This window comes from Lycium ferocissimum, chromosome 10 (genome assembly GCF_029784015.1).
Source record: "Lycium ferocissimum isolate CSIRO_LF1 chromosome 10, AGI_CSIRO_Lferr_CH_V1, whole genome shotgun sequence".
Classification (NCBI taxonomy): Eukaryota; Viridiplantae; Streptophyta; class Magnoliopsida; order Solanales; family Solanaceae; genus Lycium; species Lycium ferocissimum.
The window spans coordinates 43049597-43077187 of record NC_081351.1 but is presented as its reverse complement, the minus strand read 5'-3'; the positions used below and the strand labels follow the sequence as shown (position 1 = coordinate 43077187).

The window sequence follows — 27591 nt, the reverse complement described above, 5'->3', positions numbered from 1 at the left end:
TTGGGAAATAAAGAGTAGTTGAATATAAATTCACATATACGACGAATACGAACTAGTTAGTAACATGTGTCTTTCAAAACCCATCTTAATTCACAATTCGGTATTCCTTTGTCTTGCTCATGGATTGAGCCCTTAAATTCGTCTCTTCTGATCTTTACTATATATCTAAACAACACTTTTTCGGCACACTTTCTCTTGATTTGCCCTCAAGGTTTGAATTTGAATTTCTTGTTCGTTTTAGTTAATTACAGCTTGAATTCAGGTTTTATTTATGTATTTTTGCTTGTTGTTTTTGGTTTAGATTTGCCCAATTTGGAATCTTAGACCTAGGTTTCATATTTTAGGGTTGAATTGATTGATTCTGATTAGTTAATTTTTGTTATTGACCATTTTATGTATTGAAGAAAACCTAAATAATGGCACTGCTAGAAATTACTATCATTTAAAAAAAAAAAAGAAAGACAAAAAGAAGGGAAATCCACTAGGTGAGGTGCTTAGGGATAGTTTTTGGATTCTTGGTAGGGTAGTTAAATAATTCGATATCCAATTTTATGTTTTTTTGTAGAACAGAAGGGTGGTTGGCGACTTGCATTCGTAATCTTACTCTTGTAGTTTCTTGTCCTTTGATTTCTGTTATTATTTGGTGTTTCTTGCCCTTCGATTATCGTGTGCTATCATTCCTTTTTCTGATTTTTGTTATCATCTAGTGTTCCTTTCTTTGTTTTCCGAGGGTCTATCGGAAACAACCTCTCTACCTCCCAAGGTAGAGGTAAGGTCTGTCGTTTGCGTACACTCTACCCTCCCCAGACCCCACTTGTGGGATTACACTGGGTATGTTGTTGTAGAAGTGTGGCCGGTGAGAATTGAATTGAATTGCCAGCATTTCCTCTGTCATGAATTGTTTCTGCTCAAGAGACTTAAGTATGGTCATTTATAAACAAATGTCTTTTTATTTTTTTATTTTTTTAATGATGAAGTAAGTAATATCATTTGAAAGGCATCGAGAAGATGCAAAGGGATTACAAGGATACAACATTGAAATTACAGAAAGAGATTTAGTTAGCTCTCCTGGTACATGATCAGATTGTCATTTATAAACAATTATTATCCTCTTTCTCCTTCCAAATGTGACTGTGTTGTGTGTTAGATACATACCCCATATGAGCCCCAAATAATGGCACTGCTAGAGATTACTATGATTTTATTTTTGGGTTTGATAAGTTTCTTTCCTCGTTCTCCAACCCTAAAATGCTTTGTATTGTTTGACTCAAGTCAAATCTAGTTCTGTTTCATATCATCTCATCTCCCTCATTGTTTCCTTTTGCATCCATGTTGATGTGTTTTTCTTTTGTATCCAAATTATGATGATGGTTGGGTTCATTGACTTTCATTACGTGATTGATGCATTGAGAATCTAATAAATTCAGCTTTCACGGTTATCATAGAAGAGTGTCCGTTCACCTTTTGTCAGGGTGGTTAAACAATTCGATGTCCAATTATAACTTTTTGCAGGACAGAACTGTGGTCACCTCCTTATAGACCTAATAAATTTCTTATAGGCATATGCTTTGTGTTGATACTTGAATTGCCAGCATGGATCTAAATGCCTCTCCACAGCTAGAGGATGATGATGAGATTTTTGGAAAACAATTAGAAGATGAACCAGAAGAATCTATTGTAGAACATGGTGATGAGCGTGCAGAATATGTTACGAGTGCCGTGGAGATATCACGTCGGGTACGTCACTGTTCATAATATCAACTAGCGAGCTCTAGTAGTACTTGAACTTGCTTCTTTATTGGATGTTTCTTTTGCATTTTGTTCTATACATATCTCTTTTATATTTGGATGTTCTTTTCCTGCTTTTTCCCGACAGTGTAATAACCAGTAGAAAGCTTTGTGCAATGCATTCACAACAATTTTTTTTTTTTGGAGAATATATTATTGTGCATATCTCAGACAGATGAATAGTTACTTGATAAAGTGTCTGAATTTTCCCTTTTTTGAACAAGTCCAAGTGTTGGATTTTCCTTAAACCATTAAGCTTTTAGCACATTTAGGAGCTTGAGTTGTCATCACTTATTTGTACCTGGGAGTTGTTGTAGTTTTGCTGATATAAACCGTCCTTGAAATGACCTCGTTTCACAAGTATATTCATGTTTATCTGAACTTTTATTCTTTGGCTCTAGTCCTTTGATGGAGTTGATAGCATCCATGGAAGCACAACTGTCACGACCCAAAATTCCCTAAGCCGTGATGACATCTACACCCCAACCTAGTAGGCGAATCAAATTCAGTTTTTAAAAGGTGTCTTCAGGGCTCGCTCTGGGGCGAGGCGCATCAAAAACTCCCGGAGGCAATGGTGTGGGGCGAAAGTCTCAAAATACGCCCATCCATTCGGGGCATACGCCTGGGTGTGAGGCAAGCTCTTCGTTGGGGTGTACGCCCAGGAAACTTCTTCACATTAAAATAAAATTTTCTAAATAAGTCCTTAATATAATACTCAAATTCTCAAAAGTCAATTTGTAATTACTCAAAGTTTAATAAGAACTGAAGCAATAAAATTATAGAAGTCAAGACCTTTTTTATTGCTTGAAGCCTAATTTATGCTCTTTCCCAATTCTATCTCTTGCCGAGCAAGAAATCTAAAAAATTCTTCACACAAGCTTTGTTTATCCCTTTACAGTTACCAGTATCAAAAAAAAAAAAAAAAAAAAATCCTTTGTCTATCCCTTTGAAGGCTAAAGCTTCTTCGAAGAATGACCAAAGAGGATACATCCACTTCCGGAACAAGATCAAGAAAGGACATTTCAGCTTTAATAATGATGATTGAGTTGATGATGCCAATCAATTTTTTGTTATCCTTCTCAATATCAATCATGATTGTAATATAAAAGAGGAGTCCTCTTTTATCAGTCTCTACACTTTTGCACATATCCAATATAGGATGGGGACTCTTATTCTACATGTAATCTTGGAGGCTAAGGTCTATGTCCTCCTCTGTGTATATTTTTGGGTAAATATATACACAGGTAGGATCCTGCCAAACCCCTCATCGTCGCTAGGCTAATATAGCCAAGATGATGGAATTCTACTTAAAAAAAAAAAAAAAGTAAAAAAAAAAAGTCACTTGCAAATACGAAGGAAACTTTGTTCTCCTTCATCGCATCAAGTTCAAAGTTCAAATTACAAATTATTCATCTTTTTTATTCCTCCACCTTAGAAAACTTTAAGCAAACTTGTAAGTGGCGTATAATGGATAGCTTTGATTAGATTTTTTGTGGGGATGGCACACATCTATATATATTTTGCACTTATTTATTGTTTTCATCAAATTTTTATGCAATATTACTTATTTTAAAATATATTATTTTAGGGAATACTAAAAATTAAATATCCATGGGGCTTACGCTCCATGCCTCATGGCTTACACCGTGCCGAGCCATATGTAAAATGCCTCGTCTTATTAAAACACTGACCTTTATGGAGGTCTCCAACATATCCTAAATGCTGAAGAATACAAAATTACCAGTTTAAAAAATAAAAAAAGCCAGCAAAAAAGGCGAAGAAAGATGATGAACATACCTTGTTGCTGCTGATTTCTGAAGAGGAAGATGCAAGTTTTTTTTTTTTTTTTTTTTTTTTTTTTTTTTTTTGATAAGGTAAATAATTTTATTAACAATTGGGAAACTCCTTATACAAGCCCATATACCAAAATGAAAGAACGTACATCAAAATATGGTTCTCAACAAAAGAGATCCAATCCTCTATAAAATAGGGACCTCGTAAGCTATGTTGCTCAGAGTCTTCAAAAAATGTCAATGGGTTCAGATTCTCCAAAAGTAGTGTATTTTTGGATAATCTGTCACGGGTGTGGCATCGAAAGTGAAGAGTCCGCGCAACTTAGCTCGTAAGCACACCAAAAAGTAAGTAGAGACAAGACACTCCTATGCAATTTTGCAAAATCTTGTTCCCCTCATCAAATGCCCTCCTATTTCTTTCTTTCCAAATGACCCACAAGATTGCTAAGGGGACAACGCTCCATGCTCTTGGGCTTCTCATCCCCTTCCAATGAGTCCAACTTTGCAAAGCCTCCTTAACTGTACGCGGCATCACCCATTGCACCTGAAACCAATTGAGGGCCACCTCCATAATCGATTAGCCACCTCACAGTGTAAAAGAAGATGATTAGCATTTTCACCTGTGCTCTTACACAAAAAACACCAATTGACAAGTATGATCCTCCTCTTTCTCAGATTCTCCCCAGTTAAGATCCCCCCCCTAGCCGCCAACCATACAAAGAAGCACACCTTCCTCGGTGCTCTAGGAATCCAAATAGCGTCATTGGGGGGGGGGGGGGGGGGAAGTACATTCATCTCTCACAAGTAGCTTCTTATAAAAAGAGCTCATCCTGAAAATTCCATCTCCACTATCCTGCCATCTCCAAACATCCGGTAAGATTTTGTTGTGACTAGCCCATACAAAAACTCAATCAAATTATGAAACTCTTCCATCTCCCAGATTCTCCGCAGGTAAGATTGCGCCCCTAGCCGCCAACCATACAAAGAAGCACACCTTCCTCGGTGCTCTAGGAATCCAACTAGCGTCATGGGGGGAAGTACATTCATCTCTCACGAGTAGCTTCTTATAATAAGAGCTCACCTTGAAAATTCCATCCCCCCTCTCCTGCCATCTCCAAACATCCGGTAAGTTGTTTGGTGTGACTAGCCCATACAAAAACTCAATCAAATTATGAAACTCTTCCATCTCCCAGTCTTTAAGGTTCTTTCTGAATCTAAGTCCCAATGAAAAACCCCCTCGTGAGACCTACAAATTTGCTGGACTGTCATTCCTCTTTGGTTGGACACACGATATAAATTGGGGAACATTTCCTTCAACACATTCTCCCCACACTACTGCAAGAATTTCTGAAGAAGAAGACGCAAGAAGTGAGAAAATTCTAGGTTTGGTTGCTTTGTCTGTTTTTTAATTGGAGTGGAGTGACGCTTCAAGCGCTTCTTCGCTTCTCATGTTTTCATAAGAAGCTCACGCTTCATGGAACACGCTTCGCTTCGGTCAGAAGAAGTGCACAGACCGGCGCTTTGAAGCGCTTGCTTTTCACAACATTGTATTCACCACTGGCATAGAACTTGCTTCAAAGTTTGGAGACGTCGTTCTATTTGGACATGTGATGAAACAAATCTTTTTCTCAGAATTCTCTTCATCTCGTCCCAAAGCAACAAGTAGCTCTTTAAAGTAAGCAAAACTTGCTTCTTTGTCGCTTATTTCCGTCGAAAATGGAAAGACATAGGGGACTAAGGGAGTAAGTGCCCATTGGTAGTGGTATGTTCTTGTAAATTTTAATACTGTGGTGACTGAAATTTCTTGTTAATTGATAATTTTCTACTTCCCCATTCTAAATGCTATTTGCTTTAGGAGCGGGAAGAAAGGATTCAAAGACTCAAAAGACAACGTTCGGATGATAGACCAGCATATCCATCTCAGCAACAAATGCGTGAGGAAATTTTTCAGACTAGGAGACAGAAGCCTAGCAGCAGACTTCCTCCAGGTTATTGGTTTTTCACTGAGTGTGCGCTAATTATTTAAGATCAGCTATGCGTGTGTATTCTCTCTTTTTCTATCTATCTCTGTCTTTTTCTGTGTGTTTGCACAAGTAGCAATATATTCCTGCTTCCCCCTGTAATCCATCTTTTTTTTTTCTTTACTCATCTGAGTGTAACTTTAGGTTGCACATAACTTTAATAGTACTCTTTGACTATTATTTCGACTCGGTTACTTGTTTCTCTCCCTTTTCCCCCCCTTGACTTCTCTTAGTTATATTACATTGTTTATCTTTTGGATTGCTTAAGCAGGTTGGTTGGACTGTCCTCCGTTTGGACAGGAGATAGGTTGCATTATTCCTTCAAAGGTTCCACTTGATGAAACTTTCAACGACTGTGTACCCCCTGGCAAAAGATACTCATTGAAGCAAGTCCTCCGACAACAGAGAGTTCTAGGAAGAAAGGTGAGTGTGTTATCCTGATAGTGGGTCTGTATGTTCGTGAGGAGAAATTGTAGTGCTGTTTAAAGTTTTTATTATTTTGTGTTAGAATGCTGTTATTTGTGATATATCTTGTAGATTCTAGTTCTTATATAGATGAGTAGTGCCATCAGCTTTAAAAACAAGTTGCTGGTTATGAATTATGCTCTTAAAGATGTTTTATATCACTGATAAAAGATGGTCTTGCTGATGTTTGATCTCAAAACTGAGGTTAATATTATGTTACCTTTATCAAAAAAAAAAAAAAAAACTGAGGTTAATATTGTCATTTGTTAGTAATGTATAATCACCAGATGCCGTCATAATTTTGACCCCTTAATTTTTTTGGCTTAGTTCGACAACAGAAGATCTGCTTAAACTGCAACTCACTCATTAAATGTTAAAATTTTCAGCTTGGTATGGTGATTGATCTCACAAATACAACTCGGTACTATTCAGTGGCAGATTGGAGGAAACAAGGCATCAAGCATGTAAAGGTTGGTACACGGTAATAAAGTCATGGAGCAGGATGGGTGGTGGGGGAGTATTGTTTGAGTTATGGTTGTTGTCCTGATTTTGAACTCTCGTGTTTTTAGATTCAATGCAGAGGCCGTGATTCTGTACCTGACAACGAGTCTGTAAATTTATTTGTTCACGAGGTAATCGTATTTAGTTTGCTTGCAGTTTTACTTGTTTTTTGGGAAATGATCTTGCATTACTTAACATGAAGTACTGCAAATTTATTTATTTACCTTTGTCATCCGTGGTTAGATCTACTGTCTGTTATGGATTTAGTATCACATGTTACACTTGCTGTGATTATTAATGTTTGTCACTCGGGTGCAAAACACATGTGGATAGCTAGTTGGCCTGTAAACTTTAGGAATAGAAAACAGAAGCTATTTTGAGGAAGAAAGGATAGATGTCATGTAAGTATTTTTATTACATTATAAATGTATGATAATCTTTGAAGGGAAGCCCTGGTGCAACGATAAGGGTTGTCGTCGTATGAGCAAAACGTCACTCTTTTAACCCGTCTAACAACACTTGTAAACATGGAAGGTACTGTTGCATACAATAGACTGAATGCGGTCCGACCTTCCTTGGACCCTGCACATAGCGAGAGCTTAGTTTTTCAGGGCTATGCTCTCTTTTTAGTAGTAATAGGAACACTAGTGGATGTCTGCATCTCCTTCTTGGGTAATTTAATTCCCATAAGATGTCATAGGCTGTACCCCCCAACCAACCAAAAAAAAAAAAAAAAGATGAATTAAAAACTTGAAAATCCTTGAGTTAAGAGTTTCCTGATATTTAGTGTCAAGTTGTGGGAATACTGTATTTGCAATGTCCAATGTATTTTGTCAGATTCGTCTTAGATCAGAAACAAAAGCAGTACTAGTAAGTCTGTCACTGGTTTTGGGGAATCCTCAACTCATGAGCTAGTTTTTGGGGTTGAATTAGACCCGAGGTCCATTTTTTTACATTGTATCGATGCCAGACCCTTGTAATGTTATCCCCGCTCTAGGTTTCAAGTGTTGGGGGAGTGTTAAGTCCCATATTGGTTGAGTGGGGGAGTTGTCTCCTTATATGGTCTTGCTCAATCCCCACCTTATGAGCTAGCTTTAGGGGTTGAGTTAGGCCCAAGGTCCATTTCCATTTCCTTACCCTCATAGATAGTATGGAATTAAATATGCAGTATACAAACGTATTCGGTTATTGGGGAAAAATCAATATGCTTCTAATGTTGAATCAGGATCGACTAGGATAGAAATAAAGCACAATGGGTCTAACTCTATGTTAGTGCTCAGGTAACAGCTATAAATTGTCATCGACTTCCAGGGAAGAGTAGAAGAATGGGACTAACTATATAACAATTTGGGATGGGATGGTGGAGAAAACAGAAAAGAAACTTGCTAGGTGGAAGGCTCAATACTTATCTCTGGGAGGAAGGGTTACCCTGATCAATTCTGTTCTGGATTCTTTGCCTACTCATGTTATGTCTCTGTTTCCCTTACCAGCAAACATCCAGAAAAAATTCAACAGACCCAGAAGGGAATTTTTGTGGCAAGGGAATAAAGAGGGCAAAGGTTACAAATTAGTGAAATGGCAGGTTGCAATGCAGGGAAAAGAAAGGGGTGGGCTGGGTATAAGCAACTTGAGGTCTCAAAATAACAGCTTATTGATGAAATGGCTATGGAGATGCAACGGGGAAAATGTATTGTGGAAGGAGGTTATCAAATGCAAGTTTGGTGAACTCAATCACTGGTGTACAAATGTATGCAATGGTACTTATGGAGTTGGAGTTTGGAAGACTATAAGAGCACTTTGGCCAGAGCTGGAAAGAAACTTGAAGATGAAAGTAGGTGATGGGAAAAACAAAAGGTTCTGGAAGGATGCTTGGAATGAGCAAGTCCCACTTATGGATACTTATCCAGACTTGTTCATTTTAGGCAATAACCCAGAGGTGACTATAAATGAAATATGGAGTGTGCAGGGATGGGACTTAACTTTCAGAAGATTCATGAATGATTGGGAGATAGATAGGGTGGCTGATCTGTTGAGCAGGATTGGTAACTTCCAAGATACCAACGCTGATGCGGATACTTTGAGATGGAGAAACAATAGTGATGGACAATTCTCAGTAAACAGTGCTTACAGAATGGAGGACATAGGGCAGAATGAGGAGCACCAAAGATTTTGGATAAAAATTTGGAAGTGTCCAGCACCAACCAAGGTGAAATGTTTCACTTGGTTGGTTGGCAAAGAGGGCTTGCTTGACTCATGAAGTGTTGAAGAAAAAAGGAAACATCATAGCCTCCAGATGTTTTCTATGCAATGAAACTGATGAAACCAACGACCACCTCTTTCTTCACTGCAAATTCACAGCAGAACTATGGTCCCTATTTTTCTTTTTTTTTTTTTGATGAAAAGCAGAACTATGGTCCCAATTTTTCAAACCGAAAGAGACACCATGGACTATGCCAGAGCACACTGCAGATCTACTAAGTTGTTGGATGAGAAGAGGAGCCAGCAAGAGTCAAAAGAAGTGGTGGAGGATGATCCCACATTGTATCTGGTGGACCATCTGGAAAGAAAGGAATGGGAGGTGTTTTAAAGATAGATCCAATTCCTTTCAGAAAGTAAAATGGAATTGTATAGTATCTTTCTACTTTTGGTGTAAAGAAATAGGATTAGAGGATATAGATCATTTTGTCGACATATTAAAATCCCTGTAAGTATCTCTTTTCTATTTCTGTTTTTAGACTAACATTTTTGAAGGTCTCCAGCATATCCTTAATGCTGAGGGATACAAATTTACCAGTTAAAAAAAAAAAAAAAAAAAAAATATAACATACAATGCGTTACAGACATATGATCATTACGCTTCAACCGGGTTATTCTATTCCACAAAAGATGTTCTGTAACTCCTAGTTAGGTTTTCTAAGCATTAGGAACCACTGGATTCATGAGAAGCGCGCTATCATCTGACTTCTATTTCCTTTATGCAAAGGGAGGGCTAACTTTTCCACATCCTTGCTGAATCCTATATGTTACTGAAAGGAATCGGATACTAATAATTATGGCTTACTATCAGGTTTCACAATTCGCTCGGAATCATGCGAAGAAGCATATTCTTGTCCATTGCACACATGGGCATAATCGCACTGGGTTTATGATTATTCATTATCTTATTCGTACGGTGCAGATATCTGTCACTCAGGTCAGCAATTTCTTTTATGCTAGATCCTTGCTGCTTCAGATTTAACCACCATACCACTGAATAATCAGAGTATTTTTATGCAGGCAATCAAATTATTTTCTGATAAACGCCCTCCTGGGATCTACAAGCCGGACTATATTGACGCCTTATATGCCTTTTATCATGAGAAAAAACCTGAAATGGTTGTTTGCCCTTCAACACCTGAGTGGAAAAGATCTTCTGATCTTGATTTGAATTCTGATGCTATGCCGGATGACGACGATGACGGTGGTCCTGCGGTTCCGTTGCCTGTAGGTGTTTCTCCGAGAGAAGTTTCTCCCTTGATATTGTTAGCACTTACTTCATGGGTGAAGTTTCTCCCTTGATTTGAATTCTGAAAGCTTAAGCCTTTGGTTTCCACCAGGGCGGTGTTTGAATTCTAAATGTGAACACTGAAGTGCTACCATATTTTTGGCTCCCAACATTAGGATGAGAAACCCATACCTTGATACTTTGCCGGTGAGAAAGAGGTGAAACTTGATTTTGAGTGCAATATCAAGCTTGATTCTGAAAATAAAAAATTCATCGAGTTCAATTAAAGAATCTGCTTTGGGAATTTTCCCATTGTCAGTAAGTTACTATCAAGCCACTGGATCTTTTTCAAAATTTCAGTCTTCATGTGCTGTAACCTCCCAAAGTTGTGTTGATTCCAATCTTTCAACTTAGCTTTTAACTGCTGTAATTTTCTTGCAAACATAAGACTGGATCTGCCACAAAATTGAAAGAAACTTCACCATTGGCACACCAAGTGTTCAAATCTGTCATGTTCTTACAACATGTTTTCGAATTTGAAAAAAGAAGGGTTGTTAGACCATTGGCCACACTGCAGCAATGGGGAAAATGATCAGAAGAAACCCTAGGCAACAGGGTCTTCTTAATATACCTAAAACAGTCATCCCGCTCGGTCGAAAATAAGAATCTATCTGTTTTGGAAGCTGCTGGACTAGAAGAGCCTTTCGACCAAGTGTGTTGGCCTCCAGATTTTTTTTTTGGGGGGGGGGGGGGTGTCCAGCAGCTCTAAATCCCTGATAAAGTCTGAAAAAGCCATCATCCCACTAGTTTTTCTGCTGGTGTCTTCTTTCTCTTGGAAATCTGGTGACACTAAAGTCACCACAGATTACCCAAGGCTCAGAAGATAGCCCCCTGATTGCTGACAACTCTAACCATACCAGGGACTTGTTGGAATTATTTGAAGGGGTATATACCCCAGAAAGAACCCACACAAAAACAGTCGGAAATTTTCTGAATTGGACTGAGATGGAATGCTGTCCCCTTCCATGTTTCCTTGTCCCATATAATCACAATTCCCCCTTTAGTACCATCAGCGTCCGATGACACAAAATCTGTCCTTCTGCCAGGTCCAAGTTGGTCTTGCCACATGTTGCGGAGAAGTGCTCAACTGTTGTTTCTTGAAGGCAAATAAAATCAGCTTTCCATTTCCAGAATAACGACTTCAGGAGACACGCCTTTTTAGAACTGTTTACTCCTCTTATGTTCCAACTTCCAAGGCAAGATTTTTAAAATCATCGAAACATCAAAGCAGGGACTTTCCGACCTTTACCTTTGCGTGTACCAGCCTCATAGTTGATATGAAACTCTAGTCTTTTGGAGTTCCAAGTTCTTCTTTGCTCTTTGTTGCGAGCCGGGTGAGTTTGCTGCCAGTGACAGATCCTTATTTGTCTGTCTACAGCCGTCAATTTTCAGAAGAAATTCAATGATCATCTCTTATCCTCGCGCTCTCCTGTCACCCAAAATTTTCCCCACCTTAGGAGCATTCCGTCGAATCCATAGAGATAGCTCTGCTTTGTTTGTAGTAGGAGATCTAGTTCCCGGATGTCGGAACAGACTTTTCATCATCAGAATACCAAGTAGAAGAACTTCATCAGTAGAATTCACAGTAAATGGCTCAATATCTTTGTCCGCCGTGGCTATCAAATCAGTGCATGTATCTGTTGAAGCTATGGTCTTACCAGCATCAGTGGTTATGGTGGTTTCAGTTTTTGAACAGGGGGTAGAGCTGGGGAGGGTTGTGTCAGCATAAGTAACGAGAGAGGTTGGGGGAGAGTAAAGATGGTTGTGGGTAGTAATCGAAGTTTTAGAGCTTAAGTGAATGACTTGATTGGGTTGAGTCTTGGTGGTGGGCATTTCAGTCTGAGAGGGCTGTGTGGGTATTGTGTTAGTCCGAATTAAGTGAGATTGCTGGGAATGGGGATGGGTCTATTTGCTAGTATTTTTGTATGTGGGTCTATGTGGTTGGTCGTGGTCCAGTGGGTAGAAATAGGGTTAATGGACTTATAAATGAGGACTCTTGAGTAGTGACCTTGCAATAATATGGAATTGGGATGCATTGACTGCCGCTGCTTCTTAGAAGGCATTCTCTTAAGCTGGGCTTGTCAAGGCTAGATTGATTACTAGAGTCACCTCCATGTCTGGTCTTAATATTGAGTATGCCTTCTTTTTGCCCTGATGAAATTTGAACTAACAAAAGTCGATATGATATTCTTAAGAGTCAGGACTCTTTCCCTTAGAATCCTCACAATATCAATCAATCAATCAACTATGCTTAAATTGCAATCTAGTCTCGGGTTAGGATTTGAATCTTCTGTGTAATTAGCTCGATTTGACCCCAACTTCATTCCAATGCTGGACTGAGAATAAAAGATGGTCTCTAATGTTTTTTTACCTAGCTATATATTTGATAGCGAAAGAAGTAGCCATTGCTGAAGAATTTCGGCTCACATCTTCCATTTCCTTCTGTTTGTGCAACCTTGGTGAAAATATGGTTTCCTGGCCAAAATAGAAAGAACAAAAGTAGGAGCATGATCATTGGTATATGCGGATAAAGAATTTATCATATAATTCTTCAGAACTCTGTACGTTCCTATATATCTTATTTGCATTTGCAGCTTTTGTGCCTTCATGTTGCTACCAATTGATCGTCCTTGGCCCTTTACTAACTAAAGAAAGGTTTGCTCAAGTAGAAGTCTAGTTTTTCTTAAAAACTTGGCAGCATTCTAAGCAGTGCTAGAAGAGTTTTAACTTTGCTTAGAACTTTGAAGAAGCATATTATTTTCCAGATTGGTAAGTGTTTTGGGATTGCAGGATTGTGTTTTTTTTTTTTTTTTTTTTGGTCTTATTTTCGGAATTTTGGATGTGATTACTGCACTTTTTTAGTGCTGATTCTCTTGACATCTATTATACTTACCTTTCCGGAAAAAAGGAGTGTTTTAGGGATGAGAAATTAGAAAAATACACATCCTAATGGTGTCATATTTGCTGACCCTCTACACCAGGGTCATCCTCCTCTTTCCTAAACTTAGCTGGAAAAAGGTTCATCATGGTGTTCTGTTATATGCTATCACCACCCCCAACCCACATTTCAAGCTTTTGTCCTTTGGTGCCTCTTACTAAAATGGTAAGTGGTGTTTGGCATGCTGCAGCTATACTTAGTCTTGCTTATAATTTACCTCCTGCACACTATATGTGGAATCATGCAAGTTTTTTTCCGAAGAATTAGTAGTTCTTTGATCTGGCCTAAGCTGCTGCTCCCTTCATACTCATAAACCTGATTTTGCTTTCCCTTTGATCTGTCCAGAAAAGTCAAATGGAAAGTCTTCTTTGTCCAATATTTCAAACCAATGTAAAACAATAAGAACTTATATTTTTGATCAATTTTTCTTGATAAAAAAAATAAGAACTTATATTATTCAAACTTGATTTGATATCTTACCAACCAACCGCACAATTGTGTAAAACACTAACCTTGAATACTCAATGTAATAATCTATTCAAATGCTGCAGGTCAAACTAGGAGAATAAATTTAAGCATGATGATTTTGATATCAAGGTTATAGCTGCTTGTGATACTTATACCACCATGTTGGAGTTTTGGCCTCTTGTACTTTGCCTTGTACTGAGGTTTAATTTATTTGATAGAGTTTTTTGATTTTCCTTATAACTCGTTTTTTCCTTTTCCAGGATAATCCGGAGAGACAAGTGGTAATGTCAAATGATGACCTTTTGGGAGATGCAATCCCACATGATCAGCAAATTTATTTGCGACAGTTCTGTTATCAAGCACTGAAAATGACCCCAGGGGTAGGAATGCTGCAGTCAGTTCTCTTGGCGTCTTTGTATAATCGATGTACTGGAATTTGTATATGAAAATTATTTCTGATGTTATGTGTGCCATCTTTGTTTTTTGGTCTTGCTGTGGACTCACTTAAAAGTGCTATGTTTCTATAGTACCTTTATTAGGCAGTTGTGTGGATAAGTGGTTTACTATCTGCAAAATGTGGATGCGTCTGCTGGTCTATTCTAATTCATAAATCTTTTTGGTTTATGTCTTTCAGGGTAGAGGCCCACTGTTTCCTGGCTCACATCCAGTCTCTCTTGACAGGTTTGATTCCAGTCCTTATCCAGATATTGTAATTTGATTATATGTTTTTGGCTGTACATAGTCAAGTGTAACCTTTCTAGAATATTGAGCTTAACCATAAAGAGAAGCCCCTATTTATGGAAACATGTTGGTTTGGTGATAACTTGATATTTCCCCAAAAAAAAAAAAAAAAACACTTGTTTAAACTGTGCTAGTAGTAATATTAAATGCTGCATTACATATCAAAAACAACAAGGAAATATAATAATCCGCCTTTGTGATTCAATACTTATAAGCAATTTAATCCTAATATGCTTAATGGTTGTTTGAAGCTTAGTGAATATCTTCATTTGGTGCCAAGGAGGAAATCCCTCGTTATTGTGTTTTCTTCTTCATGTGGTAGTTGCTCACACATTTTTTCCCCTCTATTTCTCGATTTCTTGCTGCTGCCTCTTGTTCTGCTTCTGCAACCATTTGGAATCTTTGCCTAGACTTCTAGTTTATTTATCACCCAATGGTGCAAGTTTCCCTTTGTTGTTTGGTATTGCAGAATGATATGTTTCTCTCAGCTTTTTAGCTGTATTGGTGTAAATATTGCAACTAAGCTTTTCTCGGAAGTCTCCTGGCACTAGGTTATATTTTCTTAACCTCTCATTCTAGTTGTGTTTTTGTTAGATCAGTTCCTGAAAATAAAATAACTGCGCCCATCAGATGAGGGTTTTGGGGGGATCATAGATACTCAAGTTTCTTGGATGACTTCCAAATGTTCATAACGAAGGACTTCTTCATTGTTGGTATCAATTACCTTAGTTTGGGAGGGTCTGTGGCTCGTCGAAGGGGGCTGCCTCCTCTGGGGGAAGAAGTTGCTGACTCTATGTGTGTCTTTTATTTTAAGAACTCTTCAACCTTCTTGTTACTTTTCAAATCTTCAGAGCCCCTTTCCTTTCTATCTTTTCTTTTCATTTCAAATTCTTTTACGGTGACCAACGGAATTTGTTCTTGATGCTACTGCGCATCTTTGAAGATGCGATAGTGTTCCTATTATGTCTGTGCAGGAAACACAGTTTTTGTACTTTGAAGGTCACACATGGGGCAACAAATGTTCTTTCATTATACAACTATACAAAAAAGAACTGCCAAAAAAACTACTTACATTGCTTCTAATAAATCTTGGAGAGATTCTGCTTCCCTACATAATTCTCCTTGCACCAAAAATAAAGGGACACGATACAGTTCAGTTTTATCCTCTGCAAAGGCGTGTCTTTATCATCGAAGCATCTAGAATTTCTCTTTCCACACAGTCTGCCAAATGTAAGCAGGGATAGTCTTCCACTATTTTTTCTGTTCTTTACTGCCCCTTTCCTTTTTACCCAGCATCTAATTGTATAGTGTTCTGAGGCATTGTCCATTCTGATTGAACATGCTCCGAAAGCTCTGCCAGAGCTTGGAGGTCACTTACAGTGGAGAAATAAGTGGCTATTGGTTTCTGCACCTTCCTCACACAAAAAACACCAGGGGACAATCTGGAAAATTCTCCTCTGCAGTTGGTCGTGTCAAACAAGCCTTTGTAGCAACTAGCCAAATAAAACACCTGACTCTGATGGAGCTTTGGTCTGCCATATATTTTTCGAGGCCAGGATCTGCTGTTTGTTCCACTGACATGCAGCAGCTTATAAGTGTCTTTCACAGTGAAGTTCTCTTGCCTATTGCCACTCAGCTTAGGCCTATCAACACCTTCTATAGTCCTTTAAATCCTTCATGAATTTCCCAATCCTGTGCTCTCCTGAAATTTAAGCTCCATCCTTGTTGTGTTTTGATTCTCAGGACATCACCCACTGATGCATCCTTAGTCAAAGAAAGATCATATATTTTCCTGGGAAAGCCCCTTTGAGAAGGCCATAACCTATCCAAGTATCAACCCAAAAAGAAAATTTTCTCCCATCACACACTTTCAACCTAAGATTCTTGAAAGTATCCCAGTTGCCCATAATGGTTTACCTTTTGTGGTCGCACCAATTTCCTCCTCCATATTTGTTCTTTATCACTTGCTTCCATAATGAATTGTCTTCCATGTATCTCTAAAGCCATTTCATCAGTAAACTTGTGTTATGCAGGGTCAAATCTTTGATCCCTAGCCTGCCTCCCTCTTGCTAGTACTTACTCCTTTCCCCTTCATCGAATTCAGCACCTTGGTGTCCTTTTGTTGCCTTGCCAAATAAAGTCCCTGTTCAATATGCAACATTTTCTCTATTTTACTTGGTATGGGAATAGAGACATCATTAATGTGGGTAGGGAATCCATAACAGAATCGACAAGTGTAACCCAAGTATTGTGCCTTCCTCCTTGCAAGCTTTTTCTCTGCCTTTTCCCCTATTCGACTCCAAATGTCTAATCCTTTGTGTTTTGCCTCTAGGGACATTCGCAAATTGACGGTAGACAAGCTTCCCACTTGACAGTCTATAGTAGCTGCTAAGTCCTGCAATTCATTGACCTCCTTGATAGGGATCATCATGCTTTTCCTCCGATTCACATGCAGTCCAAACATACTAAGCATTAGTCTAAGGTACATAATGTGCTCTTTGTCGACTCCATAGAAGACCAGTGTATCAGCAACATAAAGGAGATATCTCCAAAGCTGTCCCTATTCTGCTAGTCACCTTAAACCTGTTAATCATAATGGGGCTCAGCCGCAGGCCCAAGTGACAAGGCCCAATGGATGACAGCGATACTTAGTCTACTTAGTCCTATTTGTAGTTTTAGCCAGTTCGCTTTTACATATTTTAGTCACACTTGTACACTTTAATTCATTTTTGATGGAATAAAGGATGCAATGGTTTCTCTCTCTATCTCTCTTCATCTTTTCCTGATTTGTGTTTTCTCGGTGTTCTCTTGTGGTGATTCAATTCTATTTGTGTTTGCAAATGTCATCATGTTGTAAAATCCTTCAACGGCGATGGAGAGATAGGATCTCCATGCCTCAGCCCTTACCAGAAGGGAAAAAACCTTGTGGATTCCCCTTAATGATCACTGAGAACCTAACAATTGAAATACAGAAATTGACCCAATTGCACCATTTAACCCTTGAGAAATTAGGAGAAAAGAAGAGGTTTGGAATTAGTTGCTTGATTATTCCCTCAAGCTAATGAGATTAAATAGCTGTTACATAGAATGTAAATAAGGAAAAAATATTACACAATCTCATAATTCTTAATTGTAAGGATTTGGGGATATTCCCATATCTACGCTATCATTACAAGGATTTGGGATATTTCCATATCTACACTACCATATTTAACACTCCCCCTCAAGCTGGAGTCTATAAGTCATATGCTCCTAGCTTGCCACAAGTATAGTCAATTCTGGATCTTTGGAGCGACTGTGTGAAAATATCTGCCGGTTGATCTTTTGAGTTGACAAAACTCGTGGCAATGTTCTCTTGAATAAAGTGACAATCTATCTCAATGTGCTTCGTTCTTTCATGAAACGCGGCATTAGAAACGATTTGTAGTGCAGCTTGGTTATCCCAAATCCATTTCATCGATTCAACTCCTCCTATCCCATCTTCAATTCGTGGAGAAGTTGTCTCAACCATATAAGCTCACATGTGGCCAATGCCATAGCTCGGTACTCCGCCTCTGCGCTTGATCTAGCTACGACAGCTTGCTTTTTTACTTTTCCAGGATATTAGATTGCCTCCAATTAGAACATAATAACCTGATGTATACCGCCTATCAGAACTCAGAAGGAGATCCTACCCACTCTGCATCAGAATACCCAACAATGTGGTGTCCCTTCTCTTCATATAATAAACCTTGTCCTGGAGAGCTTTTGATATATTGTAAAATGTGAATCACTGCATTCCAGTGGCTATGACAAGGTGATTGCAGAAACTGGTTAACTACACTAACAGCACAAATGAGATGTCTGGTGGTGTGATCGTAAGGTAGTTGAGTTTGCCAACAAGTCTCCGATATCTGCTAGAATCTTTTTAGAGGCTCCCCCTGTCCTGGAATAAGCTTAGTATTTGGATCCATTGGAGTGTCCACATGTTTGCAATCCAACATATCAGCGTCTTCCAAAATATCTAAGGCATATTTCCGTTGTGTGATAACAATACTATTGCAGACTATGTCACTTCAATGCCTAGAAAGTATTTTAGCTTGCCCAAATCCTTAGTCTGAAAGTGACTTGTAAGGTGTTGTTTTAGTTGAGCAGTACCTTCATGATCATCACCGATGATAACAATATAATCAACATAAACATTTAAAAAGATACGTTTTGCATAAGATGAATGCCTATAGAATACAGAGTGATCAACTTCTGTTCAGATCATTCCAAATTGTTGGACAACAGCTCGAAAACGACCAAACCATGCTCTAGGAGATTGCTTAAGACCATAAAGGGATCGACGAAGTCTACAGACCAGTCCAGACTCCGCCCGAGCAACAAACCCTAGTGGTTACTCCATATAAACCTCTTCAGCAAGTTTTCCATGAAGGAATGCGTTTTTGATGTCCAGCTGAAAAAGGGGCCAATGATTTATTGCTGCCATAGAGATGAGACGGGGGACAGAAGCCATCTGGCAACTGGTGAGGAAGTATCTCCGTAGTCAATGCCATAAATCTGAGTGTATCCCTTAGCAACCAGTTTCGCTTTGAGACGATTAATAGCTCCATCTGCACCTACCTTAATTGTGAACACCCAACGACAACCAACAATGGTTTTGCCTTTGGGTGAAGGAACAAGGTCCCAAGTACCATTATTATGCAAAGCAATCAACTCCTCGATCATAGCCTGATGCCAACCTGGATGAACCAATGCTTCTGCCATTGTCTTAGGAACTTTGACAGTGGATAAGCTAGTAATGAAGGCATGATCTGAAGGTGACAAACGATGAAAACTTAAATAAGTATAAATGGGAGTTTGATTGGTAGTAGTTCTAGTACTTTTGTGAAAAGCAATGGGAAGATCATCTGATGAGTGGGCGATCGAAGTAGGAGACATTGTTGGCATCAGCCATAGCTGCTTCTCACGCACAGGTCGTAAAATCCAAGGCTATGATACCAATTGTAATAATCTGACTAATGAGATTCAAAAATTAAACAAATCGATCAAACACAACCGATTTTAGGACAATTTTCTCAGTTTATAATAAGCAAAAGTCAACTTGAAACTATTACAATCAACTACTAATGCGAAATGAAGATAGATTGGGCTATTGGATGCCCATTGATGCCTGTAACCTGTAGCAGAAGGAGATAATTTAGGAAGAGAGAAATAGCTGAGAAATTGAGAGAGAAACGGAGAAGGTGAGAAGAAGACCCAAATTAATCGTTAACCCTGTAGCCGGGTCAGTTAGGTGGTTATATCCCCTCAACAATTGGGTTGATCTGGATTGTGCGAGCTCATTAATGCCCAAACGAATCTACACCATCCACGTGGCAATTATTGTAACTAAATTCTGAATAAACCCTCATATCATAACACAGAACTATTAAAAGGTCTTGCTCATGCTTTGCATGGTCTGAATCAGCAGTTGCTGGTTCTCCATTGAGGTTGCTGGTGGCAGGTTGACCTTAATTTGAAGTGTCATCGCGTTTGGTAAAATCCCGCCTCTTTTGGAAGGGTAAGGTCTCTCCTCCACTAAATAAATGGTAGAAATAACCAGCCCTCTTTATCTGTTGATTTAAATCCTGTCCCCACTACCATGTTGCTCTTCACATTTTAATCGGACCCCGAGTTTCCGTTTTTGGACAATTCCCATCCTCAAACGCGTCTCAGGCCCATCTTTCATTGCCTTGCCTGGACCAGACCCACCAAAACCCTCAATTTTAAAATCGGAAGCTCTCTACCTTCAGCCATCTTAGAAGGCCCTCGACGATATTCTTATCCCCCATAGTGTCTACTCACAGTCAACTACAAGACTGTACCACTCCAACTGCATTTTTCGGTGATCGGGAAAAATTACTGATGACTCACTTCATATCAATAATACCGAACACCTTCATCTACGATATCAATTTTTCTTGGGCCCAACGAAGGTTATTTGTCAACGAGCTTGAGCTTAAAGAAATTCTCTATTTTCCCTGCTATTGTCTCCAACTAGCATTAAATGCATTTTCAGGTATAAGGGTACCATCCTTCGTCCTTTGAGAGTAACTATACTTAAGAATCTACCAATCCTGTTGAACTTCTGATTGTAGAATACTTCTGAGCAATGATCTCTGTGTTTCCACCTTTTTACAAGGTTCCCCCTATTTCTGATGCTGCTCTTAGTAGATGACATAGTCTTCCCGCTAAAAAGTACTCCCTCCTGTTCAAAGTAGTTTCACTTAGCCTTTTTATTATTTTGGTTCAATATAAGTGTCCACTTACATAATCAAGAAGGAATTAACTTTATTTTTCCAGATTTGCCCTTATTTACTTAAGGCAATATATAATCAAGAGTTTTATTATTTAAGGCCAGTTTAATCAAAACACCTATTTTTTTTTTTTTTTTTTGTAAAAGTTAGTGTTTTCTTAAGGGGTGTGTTAAAGTCTAAGCGGACACATATTTTGAACCGGAGGGAGTACTTCTAATCTGAAACTGGCTATGCTCCACCCATTCATACCAATCTTCAGCAGCTCTGTTAAGATTGTTGTAAGTCGAAAGACTTTCCACTGATCTAAAGAAGATTTTCTTGTCCATGATCTTTGCACAAGCTATGTTTCTTCAGAATCAAAGAGATGATTGTAGAAAAGCACAGCCTGTTATGGCTAAACAGCACAGTTGGAACAGTTAGGTTGGAAGTTCTGAACAAGTTAGGCCCTCACCTCGATCTTAGTTCCTGGGAGCATTTTTAGTTTTCTTTTTTGTCTTTTGAGAATGGTGATATCTAGCTTGTTTATTCAACTAATATTTTTCTTTATTCTGGATAATAGCTTCTTCGTCTAATGTGTTTTAAGTAGTTACTGCTCTCGGATTATAACCTTATTATATCTTCATATTTGACCTCATATAAATTGGGATAGAGGGAGTAATATTTTCTCTGAGAAAATAATTGTTTATTCGTTAAACTGGCTAACTGCCTTACAATGTTTCGTCGCATCCAACACAAGTTAATGAGGAGAAACCCATGAATTATAGGTTCATCACAACTCACAAGGTAATCATTGTCTTGACATGCAGGGATAATTTGCAATTATTAAGGCAGCGTTACTACTATGCAACATGGAAGGCTGATGGAACACGTTATATGATGTTGATCACGATGGATGGTTGTTACATAATTGATAGGCATTTCAACTTTCGAAGAGTCCAAATGAGATTTCCCTGTAGACACACTAGTGAAGTATGCTCATATCCAATCAACTATCAGGATGTCTGATAGTTTTCTTTTCCTTCCTTTATTATCTCACTGATGGAAATTATCTGCATATGATTTTGTCATATTTTTTTTTTCTCCAGGGTTTAGCTGAAAAGACCCACCACTTCACTTTACTTGATGGGGAGATGGTAATTGATACTTTGCCCGACACACAGAAGCAGGAAAGGAGATACCTAATTTATGATATGATGGCCCTTAACCATGTGTCTGTCATAGAGGTTGGATTCTTCTATAGGAAACCACTTCTCTCTTCTTGGAAAGTTTAGTTTAGGCTTATATCCTCAGGGGACTCTTGGTTCTGTGAACTGCATTGATCGTCCTGTGTTTCGTTGTCACTTTTCTGATTTTGTTTATATGAAATATCAGATTGGTGATGTGGTAAATTCATAACAAACTCAATGTGGAATGATATCAGCAGTACCTACATAGATGACAAAAGTTCCTTTACGGTTTCCTTTACAGTCTTACTTGCTTTTTTAACGATCTCCTACTTGTTACCTCTTTTTGTTCTAGTAATGTTTGTGGTAATGATTTTAATATTATTAGGAAGTGTTGGGAGCAAAATATTTTGTATGGTGTCTTTTTAGTTTGTTTAGAGGTTTACTTACATAGTTTGCTTAGAGGTTTGTATGCCGGTAGGAAATGTAGAGCTCCTCAAAGTGTTACAGAATCCCTGATTGTGTATAAGAATGAAACAGCTTAAGTACTTTGTTGTAGTAGAAGATGTTTGCATTATTTATTTATTCAGTATAATTGTGTGCTTTTTACCACAAACTTTATCTGTCCATTGATGTTGCTCATTCTCTGTTCTGGTGTATAATTTACAGCGCCCATTTTATGAGCGGTGGAAAATGATTGACAAAGAAGTGATCGAGCCAAGGAATTATGAACGTCAACATATATACCAGAGTAGAAACCCTTTTTATAGATACGAGTTGGAGCCTTTCAGGGTATGTTTCATTAATATTGTTATATGGTGTCATCTATGTGAGCTCGCTCACATTGCCGGTCCCAAGCCCCGATAGAGGAGGAGGGATGCTGAGGGTCAATCGGAAACAGCCTCTATATCCCATAAAGGTAGGGGTAAGGCTGCATACCTTACCCTTCCCAGACCCACTTGTGATATTACACTGGGTTTGTTGTTGGTGTCATTACATTCAAAAAACATAGGAACATAGTTGTTGTTGGAAAATAGGATCATAAAATTCGATGTAGTTAATTCCTAGTATCATAATTTTCTAGCTAAAGTGGTTGCTGATCTCTCAATGTCTACCAGGTGAGGAGGAAGGATTTTTGGCTGCTCTCTACTGTCACGAAACTTCTCAAAGGATTTATTCCAAAGCTTTCACACGAAGCAGATGGTCTTATTTTTCAGGTTCCAAAGAGTCACAAATCTTTAGTCATTAATACTGAGTTTCTTCTTGTTCTAGTGTTCTATGGGATTTTTCCCCGAGGAGTCTAAATTTGTACATCACTTTAGATGTTTCCAAGTTATATATTGTTCTTGATTGCTATGTCTGGAAACTCTATTTGGAAGAGGTTTTCAAACTTATCTTTGTTTATTTTTATGTTGTCGAGCCGTATTGGAATGGTCGCACATCCTCATTCAAATAATTGCAAACAGCATGTCTATGACTAAGAGCAGAGATACATAAAATCATACAATGTAATTGTTTCTGGTTCTGGACGCTCAGCTACTGTTTTCTTTCCGTGTTAGGGTTGGGATGATCCTTATGTTCCTCGCACGCATGAGGGTCTCTTGAAGTGGAAATACCCTGAAATGAACTCGGTTGACTTTCTATTTGAGGTTTGTCTTCTCTGCTCATCTAATGTATTTGAGCTGTTTCTGTTTCCTCTTCGTCCTTTCTGTTTCTTACTTTTGTTTTCCCCCTACCAGTCAAATGTCCGTGGTTTCTTCCGCAGTTTTAGTGGAAGCGGATCATGATTCACGGTCTCGTATTAGAATTAAGTGGTTTATCTCTGACCATTATGACAGGTGGCCGATGGTAAAGAAACGCTCTCTCTAAATAAACGAGGGGTGAAGGCACCTATGGAACGGACCAGAGTTGTTTTCCCAGGTTAGAAGTCCCTAGTTATATTAGTTTATATCTCTTGCGGTATCATGCAGGAATGTTAACTTGAATAGAGGTTTGGTTGGGAACATAAGAAGTGAATATCATCTGCATACCGCGTCCCTGAGTGTTTTTTTCTTCTTCGAAGGAAAAAAAAAAAAAAAAAGAACCTAGTCCCTCAGTTTTTATAGTTGTCTTTTTATTTTTTACCGACCTGATGTGATTTCATTGTTGTGTTTTGTGGGGAAATTGGATGCAGTGCTACTATTTGATTGAGTTAATCTGCATACATTGTGTGATGTAGAAAGTTAAAGAGACTTTCATGACTTAGAGCCTGTTTGGCCAAGCAGCTAAAATGTGCATATTTTGATAAGTGCTTTTTTCAAAAGTGCTTTTTAAAAAATTACTTTTGATGAGAAGCCGTTTGTGTTTGGCTAATTCATTTGAAAAGTGCTTTTGATAAGAATATTGTGTTTGGCTAATCTTTTTAAAAAAAGCGCTTTTAGTGCCAAATTACGGAAAATGACAAGTATCAGTGAACGTTTATTGTTAAGATTATTTTATAGAGAAATTATTTTAAATATCTATTTCGAAAGACTTTAATTTAAATTTGTAATTTTATTTAACTAAAATGAAAAGTACTTATTAAAATTTTGGTATAGTATTAACATAGATAAATGAAAGAAAATATCAAATATTGGTATAGTATTAACATGATGGTCTAAATATACTAAAAAACATCAAGAAAAAAATAAATGATATGAAGTGCATAATTAAAGAATCAGAATGAAATGAGTTGCTATACGTAGTAACGAAACAGATTGTTTTATAATTCAAACATAATGAATAATGAGGGATATACTTGGTAAATATGTATTTAGCGTAGGGATATTTTTGTCTTGGGAAAAATGATCTTCTACTTTTGCTTCTGCTTGTTTCAAGAAGCAGAAATTTTTAGCTTCTTCCCAACCGCAGAAAAACTGCTTCTACTGCTCCTCAAAAGCATTCTTTTTTGGTTGGCCGAACACCTCAAATCTTAAAAATAAAAAAAAAATAAAAAAAAAAAGTGCTTTTGGAGAAAAATAAGTACTTCAGGCCTAAAAAAAGCTTGGCCAAACAGGTTCTCACTCTCTTTCAATTGCCGAGATTTCCTTTGGTGCTTCTGGGGTGCTAAGTAGTACTGCCGCCGTCCCAATTTATGTGACTGGACGTGGAGTTTAAGAAACTAAAAAAGGCGTGTAACATGTAAGCCAAATATATGCAACGTACCAATTATGTGCTTTTAAATGAGTGGGAGGTCAATATGTCTTTTCACTCTAATGAGTGGTGTTGTGGGTCCCAACAAGTCATGTCATTAAGGGTAAAATGGCAATGCTAAAATTAAATAGTTTTCAAAAAGAAACAGACTAAAAAGGAAAGTATGTGACATATATTGGGACTCAGGGAGTGATAAGATTGTGCATAAAAATTCTATAAGTACTTTCTGCTGTGATTGAAAACTGAAGGCAATATTGCCCTAGGGTGGGTTAGTTGCAAGTCACGGGTTCGAACGCGGCTGTATGCAAAATAATGGTATTAAGGTGGAGAAGGCGCCTGTATCCCTTGGGAATCTCCACTAAGTTTTAAGACACGTGAAACTAAGTCACTATTCTTGAACAACTTGGATATGAAAATAATGGTCTGGAAAGCTTGAACGCAATTCCCATGGTAATGAATATGAGCGCAATTGAAATTCCCGGGGAGTTATACCTTTGAGTTATACCTTTGTGCATTGATAAGACTGTTTACTATTTCTTGAAGCTCAATCTATCCCCGGATGAACCATATAACCAAGAGAAAGCATGAACTAGAATAGAAGAGCTTGCCCCACCCATGAATAAATATTTCATAGTAGCCTCATTAGATCTTGTTTTTTTAAAACATTTTGTTGGTTTATAGTTGATGCTTAGTAATTAGAGCGTGGATCATCCACTTCTTGAAATTGGATCGGTTGCTAAAATTGAAAAAGGTCGGACATGTTAGTGTGACTATTTTGGAGTGTAGCAATAAGCTAATAAGGTTCTCAATTAATCAAGGGGGCAGTCAAAGCTTGTTTGCATTTTCATGATAGTCACCATGAAGTACATATATGGAAACTCCTTGTTGCACATGACCCTGAACAAGATGATCTACATTTAGTGCATCACTTTAGTCTTTTATGTATCGGAAACAACCTCTCGACCCCATAAAGTTAGGGTAAGGCTGCGTACATCTACCCTCCCCACACCTCACTTATGAGAATACAGTGGGTATGTATAGTCTTTTATGTGCAAAATTCTGTTAATAAGCTCTTTAAGACGGTCTTTCCAATGGTTGGTCCTTGTCACTTGGAATTACTTATAGGATAGGAACATCAAGGGAAATGTTGCTGTGAACTTCCATATCTGAGAAGTTCTCTGTGCTTCATTTGTATCCCGTGAGCTCTTGTTTCTTTTTTCCCACTTTTCTGGGTATACTATCTCCGGTGCATATCCTGAAATTGGTTTCTTTCATGGTCACAGATGGTTCTGACCCGTCAGACTACTCGGGTAAAATAATAGAGTGTTCTTGGGACGCCAATAGCAAATCATGGGTGTGGATGAGGACCAGAGTTGACAAAGGAACTCCAAATGATTACAGAACCTACGAAAAGGTATTTGCTACAATGGCAAATACTAAATTTCTGCTGTTGATTAATTGATACGTAGACTTGCTTTAATAGAACTTTTTTTCTGTGTATTTTCTCTTCAATTAGAGAGAGAGTCCCAAGTAGACTACTAATGGTTCTTGTACAACAAAATTCAGGTGATGAGAAGTATTACTGACAACATCACTGAAGAAGTGTTGTTGAATGAGATCTATGAGATCATCCGGCTGCCAATGTATGCAGATAGGATACAGAATGATAGCAAAGCTCACCAACACTCCAGCTCAGGACGACGCAGAGTTATTGGTGGAAGCCAGTGATCGGGTTCACTTGTCATTGGAATTCCTTTTCACTGCTTGCTGCCGTGTTCTTGTATATCAACAGACGGGTCTTTATTAGCATATATAGTCCCTAGGAGTGTGCTAACTTGTTTTATTGTATGATCCAGTCGGTACACTGTAAACTTAGTGGTCCTTGGCTCGGGTTTCCAGCCTTTAGGTCTTTCTCATGGTAGTTTGACATATTGGGGGAATTAGCAACAAGGTCATAATGTATTTTAGTTGTTTCAGTGCTTTTTTCTTTTTTCTTTTTCTGGTTAGTGTTAAGTTGTCTAAGGTATGCTTTGTCCAGTATTAGTGAAACTTCAAGCCCTTTGTTATATTCCCCTGTGAATATGAGTCTGTTATACAAGTAATCTCTAGTTATCATTTACTCTTATTCTTCATTTTATTCGTATTGGCTTTACTGGGATTACTCTGCATTAGATTCACTATCCTCCCTCCAATTTAGCTTATATTCTGGGTTTAATCGAGGAGAAAGTCATCAGGCACAGCTTACCTCACTAAAGCCTAAAAAAGAACTAAACACTACAAAAGACAACTGAATGCTAAATCTATACCCCAAAATAAAAAATAAAAAATACGAAGTGGTAAAACTAAAATGGGAATGTGCATGAAATTGGACCAGTACCGCTTTTTTCATTTCTAGTACCATACATACAATATACTTCCTTTTTCATTTTCTTTTTCTTCTGTAGTACCACGTTTCATATTATTTAGGAAAATGATACTGTGTGTCTAATGGTCCAAAGTAATGTCACATTTGGTCAATATTTGGGCCTAATATCCCCCGGAGTCCGCTCAGCCCAAAATAATGTTAAAAAATGGCCGGTCGGCCCAAAATAATGCCAAAATTTGTGCTCAACAAAAGCCGATCGCTACAAAGATATATACATATGTTGGAATTATATATACACTTTATATACAAATTATACATTTTATATACATATACTGTAATTAATCATCCATTT

The 27591-nt window shown here is 38.1% G+C and overlaps 1 protein-coding gene across 2 annotated transcripts; it reads left to right on the top strand.

Moving 5' to 3' along the window:
• The first annotated feature begins 93 nt into the window (after nt 1-93).
• Nucleotides 94-26999, top strand: LOC132033964 (uncharacterized). Of its 2 annotated transcripts, none has more exons than XM_059424153.1 (18): nt 94-211; nt 1560-1737; nt 5437-5569; nt 5874-6025; nt 6454-6537; nt 6637-6699; nt 9636-9761; nt 9845-10051; nt 13779-13898; nt 14153-14199; nt 21347-21509; nt 21626-21763; nt 22373-22495; nt 22822-22920; nt 23263-23352; nt 23542-23623; nt 26158-26288; nt 26441-26999. In XM_059424153.1, the coding sequence occupies exons 2-18, from the start codon at nt 1594-1596 to the stop codon at nt 26600-26602; spliced, it is 2064 nt and encodes a 687-aa protein (XP_059280136.1). In that variant the 5' UTR covers nt 94-211; nt 1560-1593; the 3' UTR covers nt 26603-26999. The 2 variants fall into 2 exon arrangements, with proteins under 2 accessions (XP_059280136.1, XP_059280135.1); XM_059424152.1 differs by having other exon boundaries at nt 1513-1737.
• The last annotated feature ends 592 nt before the right edge of the window (nt 27000-27591 follow it).